The sequence below is a fragment of the Columba livia genome, chromosome 8, assembly GCF_036013475.1.
Source record: "Columba livia isolate bColLiv1 breed racing homer chromosome 8, bColLiv1.pat.W.v2, whole genome shotgun sequence".
Taxonomy (NCBI): Eukaryota; Metazoa; Chordata; class Aves; order Columbiformes; family Columbidae; genus Columba; species Columba livia.
In genome coordinates, this window is record NC_088609.1 from 25,611,708 (window position 1) to 25,633,419 (window position 21,712).

At 36.9% G+C, this 21,712-nt stretch overlaps 1 protein-coding gene across 6 annotated transcripts in view; it reads right to left on the reverse strand.

Moving 5' to 3' along the window:
• Nucleotides 1-626: 626 nt before the first annotated feature.
• LRRC8B (leucine rich repeat containing 8 VRAC subunit B) overlaps nt 627-21,712 on the reverse strand; it is a 40,649-nt gene continuing 19,563 nt past the window's right edge. For all 6 annotated transcript variants that reach the window (XM_021292267.2, XM_021292274.2, XM_021292273.2 and 3 more), the window contains exons 2-5: nt 7,326-7,379; nt 5,896-5,995; nt 3,085-5,246; nt 627-2,034 (exon numbers count right to left, since the gene is read on the reverse strand). In XM_021292267.2, the coding sequence (XP_021147942.2) occupies nt 1,762-2,034; nt 3,085-5,220 (2,409 nt within the window). In that variant the 5' untranslated portion in view covers nt 5,221-5,246; nt 5,896-5,995; nt 7,326-7,379 and the 3' untranslated portion in view covers nt 627-1,761. The remainder of the gene's footprint in view (nt 2,035-3,084; nt 5,247-5,895; nt 5,996-7,325; nt 7,380-21,712) is intronic.

The window sequence follows — 21,712 nt, forward strand, 5'->3', positions numbered from 1 at the left end:
TGGAAATAGAATTTGGAAGAGCTACATAGGGAAAGACTACTGGGAAAGACTGTTCCAGCAGTACTGGTCTGCACATAAACAACTAATCAGTTTACACTAAACATTTCTAGAACTACATAAAATGTAATAGTTATACCACATTTTGGTTCCCTGAGAAGAGAAGTGCTCTAACTCCAAAGGTCTTTGGAATGCCATCAGTAGAGTGAATAAACATGTACCTCTTGCCCTGCTGCTGCAGAGACATCTCCTACTTTCATGTTGGTCGGACTTAGTTTTGGCACTTTCGTTCAAAATAAACCTTACTTTCCACAAAAGTGGCACTGAAGTGAGAGTAAGAGATGACTAAAAGTAGTCCAGTACTAAATCTTGTTTATCTGTGATGATTTGTTATTACAACCTGGAATCTATAGTTAGACTCGAACACAAAGTCGTTAAGAGTACAGTTAACCACATCTGTTTAACCCATAATTGAGATTGGTTTTTAAAACTTTAGTATAAACACAAAAATCTTTCAAATATGTTTTTGGAAAGAATTTATCCTCCCAGGGGCATAATTTTAATGTTTATCACGTTCACTAAAAAGAGTTAAGACTTCAAATACAATGAAACAGCACACAGAAGAAGAATGAAGTCAGGAACCATTTTATTTCCATCCAGCTTTTCAAATATTAAGGATGGCATAAGAGCTCATTCCACTGCTATAATTTATGAAATTACATCCCTAGAAGAGGCAAAGATTATAATAACGCTTCCTGCTTCTCCTCCCCAAGTGCTTATAAGCTCAGTGATTTGGTTTGTTTCTACTGTGTCTTTCTGTCCCTATCTAAACACAAACCTCCTTCCTCCTCTCCCCAGCCACCAAAATACAGTAACTGGGTATGGAGAAGCAGCACTGAGTCAGTAAAGAGAAGTTATAAAAATGTTAAACAGCTACATATACTACACTAACACCCAGGATGCTCACAACATACAGAAAACAACTTTGCAACTATATCTTGTTCTGCTTGCCATCATCTATGAAGATCGGTTCTGTAAGATTTGTTGTCCAGTACATGCACACAGTTACTCCAAATTCTTCTGATTCCTTGCAGTTTCTAGGCAATAATTCATTTTATATTTACTATTTTTAAGACAAAATACTGAAACTGGTTTCAGATATTTTTGTCCAACTGGTTTTAATAGCAAAACTCAAAAAGCATCTTCAATTATAGAATTAATGCTCAGTACTTCTCAAAGCTTTAAAAATTAAGGTATGTTGAAAATTACTTTCAGTATATCCCATGCAATTGAACTGCTCAAATAGATTATAATCTTAATTTAACATATTCTAAGTTAGTGAAGAGTTCATATTTAGAAACTAATTCCACAGTTCTTAGACCTCATATGGCAGGAGATGAAACTGTTTAAATTATCACTATCAACAGGAAAAAATTCCCATAGGAAAAGTATATACATTTTTACTACAGCCAGGCAATTAACTATTCCATTTCCATGTTATCAAATATTTAACTGAATTACTTCAACCAGTAGAACTCAACCAACAGTTAATATTTCCGATTTTCCAAACATATTACTTGTTAAAGGCTGTATTTTTTTGTTTAAATATTTTTTCTTTTCCAATACAATCAACTCAGTTCAATGCATTTAAGTTTAAGACTGATTTGTAAACTTATCTCTCCTTCACTCCCCACCTATACAGATCTTTAGAGAGATATTAAGCAAAAGGCTTACAGAATGCAATGATGCAGTTTCATTTTAAACTTAGCACTTATCTGAGCATGTCTGCAAACGCTCTCTTACACGAGGTGGAAGTGTTTTTAACAATCTTTCTTCTACAATTAGACTATGCCGCTTTAAGAACTGACATTCTTCTAGTTCAGCAGGAAGTGATTCAAAGTAGTTTCCAACCAGCTCTAATTGAACAAGATTCAGTAGCTGACCCACACAAGGGGACAAATTAATCAGACTGTTATTTCCCAGAAGAAGAAATTGCAGCTTTTTGCATTGAAATAATCCATCAGGCAGCATTTCAATCTGAAAAAAAGGAAAGAATAAAAATAATGCACATTAGAATTTGTTAGCCTACATGCAGCTGCATGTTTTGACATTACTTAGTTTTATTTTAGTGTAAAAAAAAAAAACCCAACCTTTTAGTTTACGGAAGGATAAAGAAAGGGAAAATTGTAATGCTTCTATCATTGTGCAAGAAAGTGCTTGTGAACACTACAGTGGTTTATATACCACTTTTGTTGTGAAGTTGCTTAGCTACTGGCAAAGCTGAGACACAAGCATGGTGGAAAGCAACATATACATGCACACATCCACAGAAATGCATGCAAATGTGGGCACATGCAAGTGGCAGAGGAGATAAATGGGCTACTGTCCCCTAAGAATCACTTAATGAAGAACACAGATTCTGTGGAGAGACATTAAGAGCTGCTGTGTGGCAAAACCTGTACAAGCAGCTATCTGAGCAGTACAGTAGTAACTTACTACTCCTGGTCCACTCTACTAACATATAAGATCCAAACCCAACCTCACTGGTGGAAACAAATATAAACCTCAAAAGAAATCATAAGTCACAAGCCTGGATCCTACACTAATGAGCCAGACAGTTAAGCACAGCTGATGATGTTATCTGCTATAATTATTTCCCTCTTCCCAATCAGACAGCTGAGCTGCTCATCAACTAGCTGTTGATTCACTACAGCTTTCAGTTTGACATTTTAAGGTAGAAATTTAACACTGTTCACTTCCTTTATATAGTACATAGAATAGACAGCTTCAGGGAAGATACATTTCTGCAGCCATCCTTACCCTAAACTGTTTCTGGTTCAGAGCCCATAAGCTGCTACCGACCAGGATAGTATCTAGTCAGTATTACACAAGCTTTGATGACACCAAAGTTTTAGTAATTAAACAAGCACAACCCTTTTTTTTTAGCTTTGCTGGGTTTACTTTAATCATGACCACCACAAAAGCATTTTGAACCAGAGGCTATTCCAGAAGAAATGGTAGGCTAAGTCAGTATTTGATGGGGTTTTTTTGTTTGTTTTGGAAGTAGTAATTCAAAGTTCTACTTACATGGTTTTTTGTCAAAGCCAAGTACTGCAGATTAGTCAGATAAGCGATTTCTTCAGGGATGGAGGTTAGCTTATTATAGCTAAGATCCAAATAGTGTAATTTTCTACAAAGAAATAGCTGCAATGGAACACTTTTAATATTATTATAATTTAGATACAATTGTTCCAAGTTTGATAATGCACCAATCTGCGCTGGGATATATGAAATACTGTTGTGCCACAACTTCAGGCAAGAAAGGTTCTTAAGATGTTGAAAACTAATTATTTCTTCCACTGTTCTGAGATTATTTTCTTTTAAGTCAATTTCATGCAAATTGTTTAGGGTAAAAATGGAATGGGGAATGCGCTCTAAGTCACAGCAAATTAATTCCAAGGTTCTCAGGTGTACCAGCTTCTTCAGGTTATTTAGCACTATCAGTTTATTTCCCTCATTGTTGATAGACAGATGTTGTAAAGAAGGCAGAAGATCTGTAACAACTTGAGGTATCCGGGAAAGGTTGTTTTTTAAGTGAATTGATCTCAGATTTTTTAACCCCTGAAAGCTTTCATTGTATATGGAGTTGTGATGATCTAGCATGAAATAGCCCGTTAAACACAGTTCTTGTAGGTTTTTTAGATGAAAGACCCAAAATGGAATTCTTCCCATCTCACTAGATTTCAGGCGCAATGTTTTCAGGTTTTCTTCTAAAAAGCTGACTGCTGGGTAATCCATAGTTAGTGATGAATGATAAACATTGAGTTCTTTGAGATTGACTAGCTGGCTCACAGCTGAAGGAAGTTTGGCTTCAGGAATGAGTTCCAGGCTTAGGACTTCTATTTCTGTCAGTTCAAAGACACTGTCTGGAAGACCATTTAACATGAAAAGGTGAAGTTCCATCTTGTCTTGGGAATTTCTTACTAGCTTATTTTTCAGTTTTTCCACTGACCATTCATTGTTAAGATTTATCTGTTTCAGTTTGTTTTCACTCAAATCAGACAGGAATATGGAGAATCGTTGGGAATAAAGAGGATCATACTGATCTGCTAAGTGGAGAATAAATGCAAAATCATTCTTTACATCAGGTATATCGCTGTAATTACTTTTCTCTCTCAGCTTCTCAAAAGAATATTGCTTAAGTGAACTTCTTAACATCCACCACAAACTATAAGTACAAGTTAAGCCATAGAAGATAACTAAAACCACATAAAACGAAGCCAAAACTTTAAAAATTTCTGCTAGCGAATAGACACACTGGTACCTTTTGTAGCCTGTAAAGGCTTGAACATTAACAACGCAATCAATTTCAAGTGTAATAAATGATAAATAGTAGGGGACATAAATTATTATTATTACAAAGACAATGACTTTTGCTATAATCTGTTTCATATACACTGTATATATGACATCCTTCTCTTCAACATGTACTCTGAATTTCTTCACTTTTTCAAATATAGCTTTAGCTTGCTCCCCTTCTTTTTTGTCAAGAACACTTGAGGAATTTTCTCTTCCAGTTGTTTCCAAGCCAGGTTGTGAATATGGCAGGGACTGTCTGCTGGCCCCTATATCTACTGAACTCCCAGGTGATGAAATCGCTGCTTTGGATTTGGCTATTGGCAGCTTTCTCACAGACTGCTCGGCAACCGTTTCCGAAAGGGCACGCGTTGTCCATGGAGAATCAAAACACTTCTGAAGAATGGCTACAAAGTGCTCAAGCCTGGAACTTGTACTAGGATAGTAAAGCCAGAAATTACTGCAAGCGGCAAAAATAAAGGTATGCAGAAGCACTAGGTATGGAAAAAATTTGGCAAACCAGTGAAGTTGTGTCTCATAACATACTGCGTCAATATAGGAATACTGCTGCCGATGGAGATCATTCTGGATTTTAAGCGGGAGGATAAACTGTGCTGTAGAGCTAGCTGACATGTTAAGGTGGGTTTTAACTAAATCCCAAGGCACGGCACAATGATTGTCAAATTCTAGCTTGCAAGGAAGACAACATAGGACTCTGGTTTGAGTAAGCTGGAGAGCCCCAGCGAGCACAGCAACTAGCAGCATTATCATGGTGAGGTAATACCAGAAGACATCCCACCATGGTTTTAGTATGTGGTAGGATGACTGAGCATCTGCTAAGTATTTGAGTTCTGTTAGCGTGATCATGACTTTCACCTGTGAGAGAACAGCAGCTGGTAGAGGAAAAAGAAAGAAAAGACATCCTTAGAGAATTGTTAAAAACAATTTCTTACCATTAAACACTTGAAGCTTACTACTGTTTTCACAGTTTTAAATATGTGTACCATTTGGCCTAGCATCCAGAGCACAGCAAATGGATCCAGGGACTCCTGGCACCTAACCCTAGCCATGATATTATTTATCTTAAGGAAAGTTACTTGGAATGCAAAAATTTAAATTATGATTAAAACTAGCATCAGAGATTAGGACAAAGTATATTTTGACCAAACATTTGTTTAAGTAGAAGCAACAAGCAGGTATAAGTAGTGTCTGGTATTTTACTAGCAGTCCTTCATTGTCCTAAACTTACGTAGCAAAAGTGATTTCTCATTTATGAAGCATTCCAAAAGTCACTGATATATTAACATGATGGCTCTTGTAATACAGAATTTTCTACTAGATTTACTCATTCTACCCAGGAACACACACAAATTCTCAAAAGAGCAGTTTTATTACATATTCTTGTATCTAATTCCCCATCAAGAGAATAAGCATACTGGCAGAATGAAAATGAAGCTAATACAACTTGTTATTGACCAATATTGTCACACATTAAAAATGGCACACCTAACTCCCAGCACCAAAGGTCTGATTCATACTTACATTACTAATTAAAGAGAATAAAATACACAGCACCGCTCAGTCAGGAGGTCTACATCTTTTAAAATTCCTTGGACATGCCATCTTTACATTTGTCTTCATTCTGGATGGAGAAAACATGGAATATACTTTACTTTTAACAGCTTCACCTAAACAAAGAGCAAACATTTCAGCTGTCATTAGAAATGCTGCCTTATTGCAGACATCAGGATCCATTAAGCTCTGCATTGCTACACCTACATGAAATGGAACAGAACATACTCAGCCATGATCATGTAGAATGTATAGTCAGTTTTGCACAGTCAAATCAACACACAAAAAAGCAGGAAACCACCTACAGCTAGCCCTATTTCAACTGGGAAGATTTCTTTCGTCAAAAAAATACATGAAAATAAAATACACAACATGCAAGACTTCAAGAAGTAGAATTCAGTCATAATTTTGCTATACCAAGGCTTGGCAAAAAGAAAAGTTTCTCAAACAACAGTCAATATTTTACACCCTGAAACAAAAGAATGAACTACTCAGTGTCAATGGCAATGCCACAGACACTACCAGCTTTGGAGAAAACTTACTAATAAAGTCTGTTAAGCAGTGCAGATACAAAGCCATGTTCTGTATCTTTCTTAATGATAGAATAATTTAGGTTGGAAAAGAGCTTTAAGATAACTGAGTCCAACATTAACCTAGCACCACCTAGTCTACCTCTAAACTATGTTCCTAAGCAGCACAAACACCTCCAGGATTCATAACTCAACCACCTTCCTGGGCAGCCTGTCCAAGTGCTGGATAACCTTTTCAGTGCAGAACTTTTTCCTAATATCCAATCCAAACCTCCCCCAGTGCAACTTGAGGCCATCTCCTCTTGTCCTGTCACTTGTTACTTGGGAGAGGAGACCAACACACATATCGCTACAACCTCCTTTTGAGTAGTCATAAAGAGCACAAGGTTTCCCCTCAGCCTCCTTTTTTTCAGGCTGAATTTCCCCAGGTCCCTCAGCCACTCCCCAGACTTGTGCTCCAGACCCTTCAACAGCTTTGTTGCCCTTTTCTGAACTTCCTCCAGCACCTCAAAATCTTTCTTGTAGCGAGGGGCCCAAAACGGAAGTATGAGGTACAGCCTCACCAGTACCAAGTAAAGGGGGATGATCACTGCCCTGGTCATGCTGGCCACACTGTTCCTGATCCACGGCAGGATGCTGCTGGCATTCTTAGCCACCTGGGCACAGTGCTGGCTCATATTCATAATATATTCTTACTGGACATTTCCATTCCAAACAGAGCTGACAGGCTGTTATAAAAGGCAAAGAGCTGAACTAAGGCAGAGCCTTATTCTTACTCCACATTCACATTTGAAGGGAGAAAAATGGCTGAAAATAAGTTAACCTTTCTTGCATTGACAAGGCTACTTGCAATAAAATGTAGAAACTTACCAGGCCCACTCAAGGGAAGGCAGCTGAACAGGACAGGATGGTTACAATACACTACTGGAGAGAAAATAAATTGTCATCAGATCATTAAATATTTGGACTCCAATAACTGTGAATATTAGAACAACAGTTCAGCATTTTAAAGATCCAACATTTAATGAGCAAAAGATCTAGAATAATTTAAGATGCCATCCCCATCAAATGTTTACTTGGTCACCATCTGAAAATTGCTTTTTCTAAAGAAGAGATAAAGCAACAGCCCTTGTCATTGTCCTACTGCTGAGCACTAAAAACCATTTAAGCTTAACAGTTTCTGCATTTATGTAAAGTTACTAGTTTTGCAGCTGAGATGCTCTAACCATAGCTAAGAAACAGCAATTTCTTCAATCACTCCAGCTCAACTTGCAAAAACCACATCTCTAAATACCTTTAAAATTAGTTCTTTTGGTATGAATCTTGGGGCTTTGAATATAAATTTGTAGGTGCAAAAGCACAAGAAGATACTAAACCCGTCCAAACTAAGACTGTCATACTGTTAAGAATATCTGGATAATGTCTCAACTCAAGCCAAACATGCTTGATTTGAATGTAGGCAGAAAAACCCAACCTAGTTTTAAAACCAGTCAATTCTTCTCACTTGAACTTTGTAAAAGAAATAAAAGAACTTTGGACCCTCATTGAAGTTCTAAAGAACAAGCTAAGAGAGAAATATGTTGAGTGATTCAACAAAGTAAGAACAAAAAGTATAATCAACATTTTTTAACAAAGAAAAACATTTGAAAAGTCAAAGTGATCACTGAACCAGCTGAGAGTTAACGTGAAAAGTCTAGCTATCATGAGGATGAGAACAATTCTTTCCCTGACAAAATCAGGGACTTGGGCAGATACTAACATTTTAAGAATGTCTTATATAACTAAGTGTTTATTAGAGAAAGTTACAAGTAACAATTTAATAATGCATATGTGCTTTGCACTTTTATACAAAGAATATGACTCTCCTGGTAGCAGACCTATTTTGGGGAATAAGCAAGGCTCTTGTTGAGTATAAGGGATGGAATTAAGAGTGTATTAAAACAGTTTAACACTGTTTGATAAGGTATTTTCCCTGAAAGTTACAGAAAATGGAACTTAAGCCAATCATATTAAAAACATATTGGTATACTTGAGAATATGCATAACTCAACACACCTTCTTCAAGCAAGGCCATAATGCCCAAACAGAAAGTAGTTTGTTTTTGTATAGATGAAGACCTCAAGGAGAGACACATGTAATTTTGCAAGGTCTCCTTAAAATTCCCTTTGTCACCTCCCTTCCTTGAACTGGAAAGTTATTTCTTATCACATACCCCAGAAAAAAAAAAGCCACCACATTCTTGCTGCAGTTTTAGAACATTTTCTAGCAGAAAGTGTCACAGTATTAAGTATTTAAATACTTGAACTCTGTTCTCGTTAATGATTACTTTTTGAAACCTTCCAATGAAGCATGTGTATTCACTACAATCTTATGTATACAAAATAAAACTTCCTATCAGAGTACACAGATATACAAGTGTCATATAAACATGTGAATTATTAATGATAATTCTGCTAAAGACAGTTTTCTTTCAAACCCTATCCGTATGCCAAGAGTGACTAATCAAATGGAATAATGCTAAACTGTAATAGGTTTGATAAATCTCGTCTCCAGCAGCTTTCAACCCACAAAGCCATAAAAGCTTTTCAAAGCAGCCTAATTCAATTGGCGATCTATCTTAGAAGATGAGAGACAAGTTTCACCTCAGGCTAAGTGATGACTTCAGGAGAGCTACCGCAGACCAGTACTGGGACACAGGCCAGAAAAATAAAGTAATAAAGATCACTAATATCGAGGCAATTTTAAGTTACTTCAAGACTTCTAAATCTGATCAATAGAAACATATCCAGAGTTTGAATAAAAGGTCCTCATTTTGAAAAATGTTATCTATAATCAGACAGCCACCCCCTGCTTCCCTGCTGCCAAAAGGTTACTTAACACCACATTATTGTGTCATTTGGTCACTGCTTACATAAGTTTAGGCACATTTAGTTAGGGATGGCTCTGCAGCAAGAAAAGTGCCTTGCTTGTCCTCCCCAAAGGATAATGGGCTACCAAAAGCCAGTACATGACAAGGACCTTTGTTTTATTTTGAAGACTACACTGTTTTTGTTGATTGTTAAGGTATTCAACTGGTGTTTCTGACACAGTTAATCGAAACAGATTGATACAACTAAAGCACACCTAGACAGATATTCCAGTGGCCCCCTATTTTGCCTTTTTCCACTTCCCCTCTGAGAAACACAGCCCTCAAGTTTTCAGACAATCTCTTCAGACTCATGTTGTTATTCCAACAGCATGTGCTTCTCAACCGAGATAAGGAGATGCTGACATACTAAGCAAATGTGTCTGTTTTATCAATTTTCGATCAAAAGTGATTCCTGAAATACAGTACCAACTTAGCTTCAGAATATCTTAAATATATCACTTATTTCCAAAGTTTTGGATGCAAAATTAAATTCAGTAATAAACTAAACATGCAATCAATTTGGCTTAACAGGCAGTTTTGATCTTCTATGCAGGACTGTCCAACTCATGTAGGAGTAGTGACATTGATACAGTCCTAAAATTACATTCGGAACTTTGAAGGCAACCGCGAGGCTGATGTGGCCCCTGGTGAAAATGAGTTTGACACCCCTGGTCTATGGGATTCCTAATACCTGCTTATGGTCTCACATGCACAACCCAAACCTTCATTTGCAAATAAACCCTCATGAATATTCACAAAGGCGAAAAAAAAAGTAACAAACTTAACTCCCACACACTCATCACCCAAACCACATCTTTCCTGGCTAAAACTCCTATTGGCATACTACCATTTCCTAAACAACAAAAAGCCAAGTACTGCAAGAGTGCTGGGGCATATCAGACTTCATAAAGAATGACAGTCTTACATACTGAGCAGATGCATTCAGGTGACTCCCTGTCCATTTTTTAAGCGTCCTGTTGATAAGTAATAGGCTGCTCAATTCAAGCGCTACATTTGACATATCGTATTCCACAATCTGTACTTCGACAAACTTATGTGCACATGCAGATTCAATTGTAGGATCTTTTCAATTGGGATTGTATTTTCAGATCTGTGTTCCACTGAATGCAGAACAACATGCAAACAAGACTATTGAAAGCTTCTTTCCAGTTCCTTCTGAAGGTCACAGGTGATAATTAAACATGTAAAAGTGATTATCCTTTTGTATTTAAAATAAGCTTGAAGACATTCCCACACTCCACAATAACCAGCATATTCCTCAAGGACAGGATGTTCAAGACTACACTAAAGTTGTTACAAGTTTTTCATATCAACCTTGCAAACAATCCAAGACAAAGTCCTTCCAAACAAAGACCATAATTACAACTACAGACAATCTCAGCCATCTGTGTCTGGATTAACTAGAGGCCTTGCCTTCCTTAAACATTCCTGCTCTCAAGACAGTACTGCTGAACATAAGATGTGGAGCCGTAATAGCAAAGCCTTATGCCGTTGAAGCAGCAGCCCTTGCTCTCTGGAGAAGAATGCTTACCTAAGATTATGTAGCCCAAGAATTTCAGGGGGAAAATTTGTTTTTAGTTTAAAATTTAGTGAACTAGACTACATTTCCATTTTTGCTTTACAAGGATTGCTGTTCTCTGCTACTGCCTCAGAGTTAACCACACAGCATATAAGCTGAAAAAATCTTGCAAAATGAATAACTGCTACCTAGCTCTACCACTATCATACCTTCATCAAGCTGAGAAAAAGAGAGTACAACACAGCAAGTGTATTTAAAATTAGTTTCCTCAACTACCCAAAAGCTTGATTCCTACATTCAACACAAAAGGCCTCAGAGTAGGTGAAAAAGAAGTCTTAAAAGCAGCTTCACCTAAACTCAGAAGAGCTGTCTTTATTCTAGTACTTCCTTTCTCTGGTACACTTAATACAAGAGAAATACTTTATATGCAGTCTAATCCAAATAGAAAATAAGCTTTACTCCAATTTTATTTACTTCACAAGCACAAGACTTATTCTTGAAGTGTGACTGCAAAGGAATAGATACACTACATTATGCATTTCCAACCTATGCCGCAGCACTCCAGAAAACACCATTGTACCATTGTCTTCCTTGAGCCATACTAAGTCAACTTCCCATTAAATGCCATCAATATGCAAGTATTAAGTCTTTCCTCTATTTAGGGAAGGCCAGTAAAGAATTAATATTTTGTAGTAAAATACGTCAAACACTCACTAGAGATGGATCATTTTCAAACATGCTGGTTGCACAAGTAGTTAAAATCACTTGCCTGTAGGCCATGTGATAAGGAATCACATCAGTGAAGTCTGCCCAAGTGCATGAAGTTACTTGAGCCTAATTATCAACAGTGGATGGGAGGAAAACAACAAGTCAACCATTTTAAGGGTTAAATTCTGTAATGAAGTTGTAATCCAATATATGTATTTTAAAGGTATGTTAAATGTACTTTATTTCATACCACTCTAGCCTGGAAAGCAATTTTAAATACGAATTCATTTTCAGACATACATACTTCTACTGGTAAAAGTACTTTCTCCAGCTTTATCTGTAAGTTCAAGGTGCTAAGGATTGTGCTCTAGTAAAAACAAAGTCACAACCTGTGCTCCTAGAAATGCTGTACTAGCAAGACAAACAGTCTAAGCCCAAGTTTAAGACTAAACAGACAGTAGATGAAACAAGCAGTTTATGCAAAAATCACTGCAAATAAAAATGAAGAAAAAACTGATAAGTAGGTACAAACCTAGGTTTCTAAACAAGTGTGTTTCAGAGTTAGACAGGCAAGCAATCTAATGGTAAAGAAACTGAAGTAAAATGAAAGGAAGACCAGCTTTGTTTTGCACATAATTGCATAAACATGACTGACCTCTTTGAATGTAAATTGTCTACATTCTGGGTAAATATCACTTTATTCATACTCATAGTACTTTCTAAAATCCCTATTAAACCAAGCAGAATCCAGACTATGAATCAAATCTGAACATTTCTAGTCCAGCTTTAGTGTTCTGGTACTATTTCCAAACTCAGAGATGCACTTTAAAAAAAAAAAAAGAATTATATCAGGTGAACACAGAAGTATGACAGAGGAAGGACTTTAACTACACAGACAAGTGTTACAGTGCTTCACTCTCCTCTTTCCTTGAGGACACATTAGAGCAAACCAGCAGCCAAGCTGTAGTAGCTTTACCAGACCATGAATTTATTTTCAACTTGTGTTCTCACCCCTTTAATTTTAACCATAAATATACATATATTAACTTAATAGATGCATTAGCATTAAAATACTGATTACAATGAATATTGAAACAAAAACCTATTTAGAAGAGTGTGCTTTGTATTGGTCCAATAATAAGTTTGTTTGGAGACATTTTGTTTCACTCTAATATTTAAGTAATAATTTAACTTATTTAATTTATATTCTCATCAGAAACTCTAGTACTCTTTAGGGTTTTTAAAAATTTGTTTCATTTGCATTTCTTCAAACAGTTGTACATTTCACATATTCCTGTTTAGAAAGGAAATTCTTACAGAAGAAGGTCCCAAAACTTCACATGGATATTACCCACTGAAAAAAATAGCTCTTCTATCATGAATCTGCTTGGCAATTCTTAAAGCAGCACAGCAAAACCCAACAACAGATAAAAATAACTGGAAAGAGTTCCATAATGCTTTAAAAAAGAGCATAACAAACTGTAGTAGTTCTGACTGAAGACTGTGGTAAATTGAGGTGTTGATGATCATCTCTGGCTAGTTAACAGGCCCAGGCCTGTGCTGTGCAGATCTCTTGGCCAACAGATAAATTCAGCCAGCTCATAACAGGAGTCTGCAGGCAGCTCCCAGTTGGTACAAGCAATTACACCACCTGCCTGTCCTTGCTTTTATCAAGAAGCACAGCAAGAAGTTCTCCTGTGAACATACTTCCTGGTTGACAGTAGAAATTCAGCACAGAGTTGCATCAAAATGAGGTAACCCTTTCTACAGGCAGGGTCCGCACACTGTGCTGCACAAGGACTGAAAGCTCATTTGATGCTGCACAACTCATGTTCCCAGCTTCTTACATCCCAGGGATGTAAGATTTTCTATACTATTCTTTCTTTATAGTGTCAAATCCAATAACAAGCATTTTAAATGATACTGTACAGAGTCTGAGCACCTTTCTTACTGAGATCATCATAGACCAGCAGCTCTTGGTGCAATACACAAACCATACAGACTGTCTTCCAGAAGGTCACTTCTGAAATTCTCATTAATACAGTCCGTCCCTCCCCACCAAATAAAAAGAAACAACAAGCAAGTCACATATATCTGTTATGTGGCACCATACAGTCTGATAAAATCTAAAGCATTTTCAACACAAAAATGTTAGTATTTAAAGTGAAGCACTACCTTCTGTCATTTCTTTTTTCTCCTCGTAACAGTTTCAAGTAAACAAGAACTTCAGTATTGAATAAAATGTAGGAGAGAAGCATGCATTCTTACTACTTCTAAAGTATATATGCACTTCTTAGAGCCCAAAGAAATGCATTTTTAAGCTTGGCATCAGCCCATAATGAAGTACACAATTTAATGCAATAGAATGTCAGTTAATGTTAAGTCTCAAAAAGACACAGGTACACAAGCAGAATAAGCACCCAAGCAGTACAAGAGACTTTTTTTTAATAAATGAATTTGAAGAACCAAGCACATTCAAAGCATGTATTGCTTATCTCACTGTAGACAAGCCTACCTTTTTTTATGAAATAGGATTGTGAGACTACTCCAATACTAGACTACATTACTCACAACGAGTTATTCCAATCGCCCCAGAGGGGCTCAGGCTATCACAGACTCGACATACAAACAATGATATGTATATTTAAACAAATAAGTCCAGTCATAATTCCAAAAAATATGGCACTTAAGTTATAGAAGTAAAAATGAAACAGAGCTTACCAGATCAAGTAGGTGCATTTCTTTGATAAACTGTTTTCTAATAAAGCTAAGTGTAAGACATTGAATCTAGGTTACAGAAAATAAATTCTAGAGTGACTCCATACTATATCAGCTAAGACAAAGCTGGAAATTTCACAAAAAATACATGCAATTCATAGAAAATACAGGTCACAGGTTGTGCTGAACAAAGAAAAGGTAGACTAGATAAAGATTTAACAGCTACAGGGACTGCAGAAATAGGAACATGTGGAAAAAAATGTTGAAGTGTTGAACTTTTGAGTTATTTGTTGGAAGCAACCAAAAGAAGAGGGGGCAAACCTGCCTGGACTAATCCTTTGCAGGAGCAATGTGCCACCAACAACGTAGTCCTAACATCAGCAAAAGCTGTCCTCCACTATTCTCCTAAGAGAATACTTGTAGCAGGCAGGTGTGCCATTCCTGCACAAACTTAATCTGGATGCCTAAAGAGCATTATCATCCAATTTAGAAGAAGCCAACAAAACCAGAATCAGAACCACAAGACTCACAATGGTCAGAGGAATGGTGACCCTTAAGAAAGGAGACTAAAGGAAGTAGACATTCTAGCACAAGAAAAAGAGGAATGAGAATATACTGGGGGTGGAGGGAGAGGAAAGAAGAGCACACAAAATGCATCTGCCTTCTTAGGACAGAAGCATGTAGTCCAGCTCTGCTCTGCTAATGCTCATTCAAACCACCAAGGGAAGAGTCAACCCTATCCAGGGGTGACTGCAGACATGCCATACTGTCAAATCTTCTGTAGCACTTCTGGGCTGAATGTATCAGGGAAGTGGCATAGACTACACTCTTAAATAATACATAAAAGAACAGACCTCCTTTGTTGTTTCCTGACCTCCCAACTAGTTTTTTTAATCAGTATAGCAATGCTGAAGACAGAAATCATATACCAATGCTACAAAATGTCTTTACTTGCAAGTTCTGAAGAAATCTTAGAGCAAGTTTGGAGCATTAAGTAAGAAAAGTCTCCTTGGTTCTTCATATATTCCTTCCTCAGCAAGGAAGATTACACCAAAAGCAACCTCAAGAAGTCTAGACTAGAACCAGTATGTGTAGCATGCTGAAGGTTTTACAGTACTGAAGCAGATCACATCCTTCATCCCAATACTAACATAGCTAACACCTCCCAACTGCATGAAATCGCATTTTCAAGCTCACTCGTGCTTTTTTATTCTTGTAACCACATTCTTGGGTCTTTCTCATACTGAGAAATTTGAATACATAACCATAAGACAATGGTATCAGTAGTATCCCTCCAGCATTCTAAAGGAAGCTTCAATGCTATCTATTTAATTCTGCATACCAAGATAAGTACTACAATAGAAAATTAATTTTTATCCCCTTAGTTTCCAGAAGCCAGACAGATACTCATGATGTTCATTCATTGTGCCACTATGCTCAGGACATCAGGAAGCAAGGCAGAGGAAAATAACACTGGAGAATATTCACAACACAAATACTACATGGTTTCTCTGCTGACAGATTCTTTAATTATAGTGTAGTTTATCATCTTCACTCTCCAACAGCAGTAAAAGTACAAGAGACCCAGTGTAAAACAGTTACAATTTAACAAAAGATCATCCTTCCTTTGGAAAAGGCAGGGAATTGCTCATACCTGCTCCTCATTTTCAGTGTACTTTCCAATGAAGTTATAAGCAGCCAGAGACCCCTGAAATAACCAAGACAACTCCTGTAACCTCACTGGAAACAAGTCTGAAATAAGAAAATATTCTCACAAGGAGAGGCCTTGGAGAATGTCCACACATCTGAACTAGCTCTGAATTAACTTCTCAAGTACCACCAGGTGTGCTAATGTCACAGCAGAACACAGGTAAGCATTTGGGTCAGTTTTGTAGTCCACAGGATATCATGCTGCTATAACTAGGCTGCCAACATAATTCATTATATAGTAATGTAATACCATATGTACTGATGTGTTAACTAAAGCATGTTCTTATTCAATTTGATACTTCTAGATAAAGGTCCTATAAAGAATTAAACAGTACTACATTTAAATGAAGATGGAGAAGCCAACATTCTTCATACCATAGAAAGTCTTGCTAGCTTTGCACAGAGCAGAGTACTGAAATCTAATGGTTTTAGATACTCAGAACCTTCATTCTACATTACTTGCCTAGCTCAAACTCTGCTTTTCAATATAGTAACCACACCCAACAAAGTTAATAGGGATGTTTACCTCCGACTAGCTGAATAGCTCTGTGGAAGTCACTTTATTTCTCTCTACCTCCGATTCTTCAACTGTAAAATCATAGTAATGTTTCTTCTTCATAAAGTATTTAAAGGAGAAATGTCACACAGTCATAACACTTAACTTCTTACTAGGTAATCAGAGAGGCTATTCTGGATTGTAGTACAGGTTCTGTTAGGTTCCAAGAGCACATGAGCTATTACTTTTCCTAAGAGTGGTCAGTCAGTTATCACTTTTGCCTAGTCTCAGAAATATGAATTTGTATTTGTACTCCTTGTTCTAGCTATAATTGTTTTGATGTTTCTAAAATAAGAATAGTTATCTAGTATAATAAGTTAAAATTACAACATTGGACCTAAAAAGGAATCTGATGTTTTTTCAATATTTACAGATGGCCAAGACCAAACAGTGTTCTATCAGGATAACAGATGTTGAGACCAGAAACATCAAGTGAGGTCACGAATCAAAAATATATACCAAATACATTCTGCCTCTGCAACGTAATTATTACCACACACAAATATAGCTAAAAGATTTAAGAACAGCCAGAACCAAGTGTTTTGGTTTTAAGTTTTCCTGATGCTGCATAAGTTTCATGAAGAACTTTCCAGAAGGGAATATTATTACTTCCAGAGACCACAGAGAATAATTTAACTTCATCTAGGAAAATATAATTATCAGGGTAGCAATACAGAAACACATCTGATTTCACTCTTAGTTCTGGCGTTGGAAAGCTGAATCAGATATTCAGCACTGGTTCATATCTCTTCTCAGAAGCAACAGCTTTTCATCTTGTTGAGAAGTAAAGATGGTTAGTCTTAAAAGCCAGCCTGACAAGTTGAAATACTTGATTCTAGATGTTCGGTCTAAACATCCAAAATAAAATAAGAATAGATAAGTTTCCAGTTTACATCCAGTTCAAACTCGAGCACTCTTTTTTGCAAACTCTCCTGAAACCCATCTTGTTATCTTTTCAAAGGATCTCCCCAGCCCAAAGTAAAAAAAAAAAGCAACAACAACAAAACAAAAACAAAACAGCCCCCCCCCCAAACACAGCCCACCCTCCCTCCCACAAAAAAAACCAAACAAACCCAAACCACACAAACAAAAAACCCACAAACTTTTGAAACTCTGTAGTCAAATACAAACTCGCCTGAAATGGAAATGGAATATGTTTTACTAATTCTCCAGCAGAGACCATGCTGTCTGTACAATCGCCTCAAACTCTCAAGCATCTTCCTGTTCATGTCACTCTTCATTATGTATTTATTAATTGAACAAAGCACCCAGCTACATATTTTCTTTTCATAAAATGAAAGCAGTGAAGGATAAGTTTCACATTGCACAAATGTACAATATGTACAAATTACATATTAATGCCTAATCACAACTCTATAGTTTCCGAGAAATGCACACAGGCAGGTGATCGTGAGAGCTCGAAGCAGTGTTATGCTTATCAGAAGCATCTGCAAGAACAACACTAAGTTTCAGAACCATGCACAAGTGATCAGACTTGAAAGCTACAGTAAACTTCCAGTAACCCAGCTTTGTCTCCTGAACAAACACAAAGTTAGCTTAACACCTGTGTTCACACTTCCATCAAGCCTAAGTATGCTGTGCAACAGTCCTCTACCATGCAAAGTTCCCTTTTTGAGTAGACTGTCTGAGGAGACCTAACAACTGGCAAGCTTTTTTTTCAGATAGCAGTACTACAAGAAACACACTTTTTGGTATGAAGCCAAGTTTAATAACTTCAAAAACAAGAGTTGAGGTTTTATCATCTCTCAAACCAATTAGGAACTTTGAAGTAAAAAACCTCCAGCCCATATTTGTAAGGAACTGAATAATGGTTTGAATCAAAGCAGACACTACTTTTAACAAGTCCAGTTCAGTAAAGCACTTCACTATTGACATATCCCGTCTCACTTCAATTAAGCAATGTTTTGGTGTTCTCCTGACTTTGAGTGAGTGTCATTGCAAAGTTCGTATTTAAACAACATTAATGTTTAATAAAAAATGTTTTGGATTACACAACAAATGTACATCAAGATTTTGCTTTCATTCAGATGGAAAAATTAGTTTAAAGTGTAAATACTTTAGCATTAGAGTCTGAACTTGGAGTTTGTAAATTCCATCTTAGTAGACCTTTACATCTGCATGCAGATGAACTTAGCTACCAGAAAATATCTGAATAAATATTTAACAACCTGAACTACTCATAGAGTATCAATATTTTCCCCAGAAAACTGAGGCAACAACATCTGAGAAATCTGGGGTTATATTTCCTGGGGTTTTAAATGGCAGCTTTAAAGTCAATGTTACTTTAATTGAGCCTCAGCAAACCATGTGACCATAGTTTTGTAGCTGCTGTGCAACAAAACTGAAACTTTGTTTCCATATTAAACTAAAGCCACAACTTAAATTAGTGTCTTCCAAACAGTGTTTATAACATCATCTTAAGCTTGCTAACAATTAGCAAATCATATAACTACCATATCTTTTGTTGGTATCACTGGATCCATTACTGCCATTTTTATTCCCTTCAGTTTCTCAAAATCAACTAGATTCTCAATTTCGGTATAAGAAATTGTGTTCCGGTTTACAGTATCAGAACATACTGAGAAGTTGAGCACTTTTGATGGAAATGCACTCTCAATTTAATTCAGGATGTGTGAAGACACTATTCTGAAACAGAATGGCACTAATGAGAATTAGATTGAAGCTGCTCCATTACAAGTTTTCTCCACAATTCCTTTATGATTGTTGAAAGACTCTAGAACCCTCTCTGGTGTACATCGCAGTGGGGTGTGCCTGCACTGTACCCTAAAGTGCATTAACAATAGCTTTCTTGAGAGCTGCATCATCTGCCTTCTTTCTAATGTACTACAATACCAGAAGGTATAGCCTTTCCATATCAGTAAGTTTAACATCAAATAATTAGGGAAACTGTTCAGAGGTATTATGAAACTTTAGTTCAATATTGAATTACAACTTGATTTCAACTAGCTAGAAATTGAATCCAGAACTAGTTCATAGCACACAACTCTTGGGAAAAAGAATCACAGTAGTGGCAGCATCAATAAAACACAGGCCACAGCCTCTCTGCTACATTCACTAGCTACAAGTTTGTGATGTGTGCCTCTGAACTTGCTCTGTACACAATATAAACATGTATTAGACAAGGCATACTGTAGCTTGTCACCAGTTAAGAAGAATAAATCATATTTATTAGTTAATTATTAGCAAATTAATTATGTGCTGCTAAACTAACATAAACTAACATATAACCTATACCACTTAAACATTAAAACAGCAGCATAATTAAATATAAGAGTATTAATTCCACTTCACATTTCTTGCACTTCTACATGGCCACCCATGGTATCTGAATCCAATATCATCATGACAACAGCAGACTTCTAACTTAACTTTAAAAAAAGTCACTGCAAGAGCAGCTGGCAGAGTAACATTATTTGCAAGACAAGAGCTGAGCAGCTGCTATAAGGTTGCCTCCAGAAGTGATAAACACATCCCACAGCTTAGCGCACAGAAAACAGACAGCAGCGTGAAACATTCAGATAGGCAGAGACCAGTATAAACCACACCTTATCCCCTTAGCCACATAAAATATCAATTTCTAATCCTAGCTGAGTAAAGCTTTATAGCTTTAGCAGTAGGTATTGTAAGTTAAAGTAATTTTACTAATGCCACAGTCTCTTTCACAACCTGTCACATGTCAGGCAGAGCAGGCACAGTAGCTGCTAAAGGAACACAAGATTTTCCTCTCCACCTCCCCTCCAGAAATCCCTTATTAAAATACTGCTTTTGCAGTGGCGTACTGCTCTACAAAGTTCATTTTGCAACCCTGAAACACTGATGGATGTTTCTTTAGCATTGTTAGTCCCTCTCTAAAATTTATTCAACACACTTTCATCAACTTCAAAGAGCAGCTGTATTAGTATCTTGCAAGAAACAAAAGGCAGTTTTCTTTTTCTCCCCATGAGAATTGTATTTTCCTGAAAAAGGAAAAATAAGAGTCAGACCAGCAACTCTCTTCTCTCAAGAGTGCTAGGAAACAAGCATTGTTAATGCTATAAATTTTTAAAAGTTACATGAAACCTATTGAAATTGAAACTCAGTTACATTATGCTAATGTAAAATTCAGTAGAAAGTAAAAATTATGCTAATGTAAAACTCTATGATACATATTTTGGTTTTCTAGCTACAATATAATGTTTTAAACATTGGGGAAAACACTTAAGAAAACTTGCACCCTACCCTAATTCTTGGTTCTCTACTACCATCATTGTCCTTCCTGCTGTCATTTCACTTCCTTCGTCCTTCTCAGCACCAGATGCTGAAGAAAAGCACTACTTAGCATAACTCTTTTATCCCCCATACAGTCAGCTGGGTTACACAGAGTAAAGAAAACACACACAATATACTTACACAATACATAGTAAATTATATGAGTGATATACTATAATATTTCAACACTTAAGCCTTGTGGGCTTTTCCTCCCTCCTCTCACTTGAAAGTTTAAGAACTCAAACAAGATAGATCAGCAAGCCTTGAGCTGTTGACCTCTCCACTAGGAAGGTACTTAAGAACTCCAAGACACCAGGAAATAATTGATGCCTTACCTTATCACTTCAGCAAACAGACAAGGAAAGCTGGGAGTCAGCAAAACATGTAGCTTAAAAACTTGAAAGTGCAAGTGACCACATAGGTCCTAGCTTATTCTAGCACTACCTCCATGGTATTGTTTTACATGGCCACACTAGGTGCCAATTCAAACACAGTTTACCTGACCAGTGTAATTAATGACAATCCCCATATAAGACTAAGCTTTAAGAAGTCTGCTTTAATTGCTCTCCTACAGAACTGGTTAATTGCAGTATGCACCACATTCTTAATTGAAGCCAGGAAGCTACCTCATTTCCACCACAGAACCCTCACAAAGTAAGCCTTTCGTCACTAAAACAGCTCAGCTGGGATCCAAGTAAAAGCTACCCTGCAAGAAACCCCTTGCTACAGGAACACTGTCTTGGTGGGGATGAGAGATGCAAGGGAAAGACAGAGGAAAGGAAAAAAGGAGGGCACCTCTTACTTCATACACGGTACTGCCAGGCCTC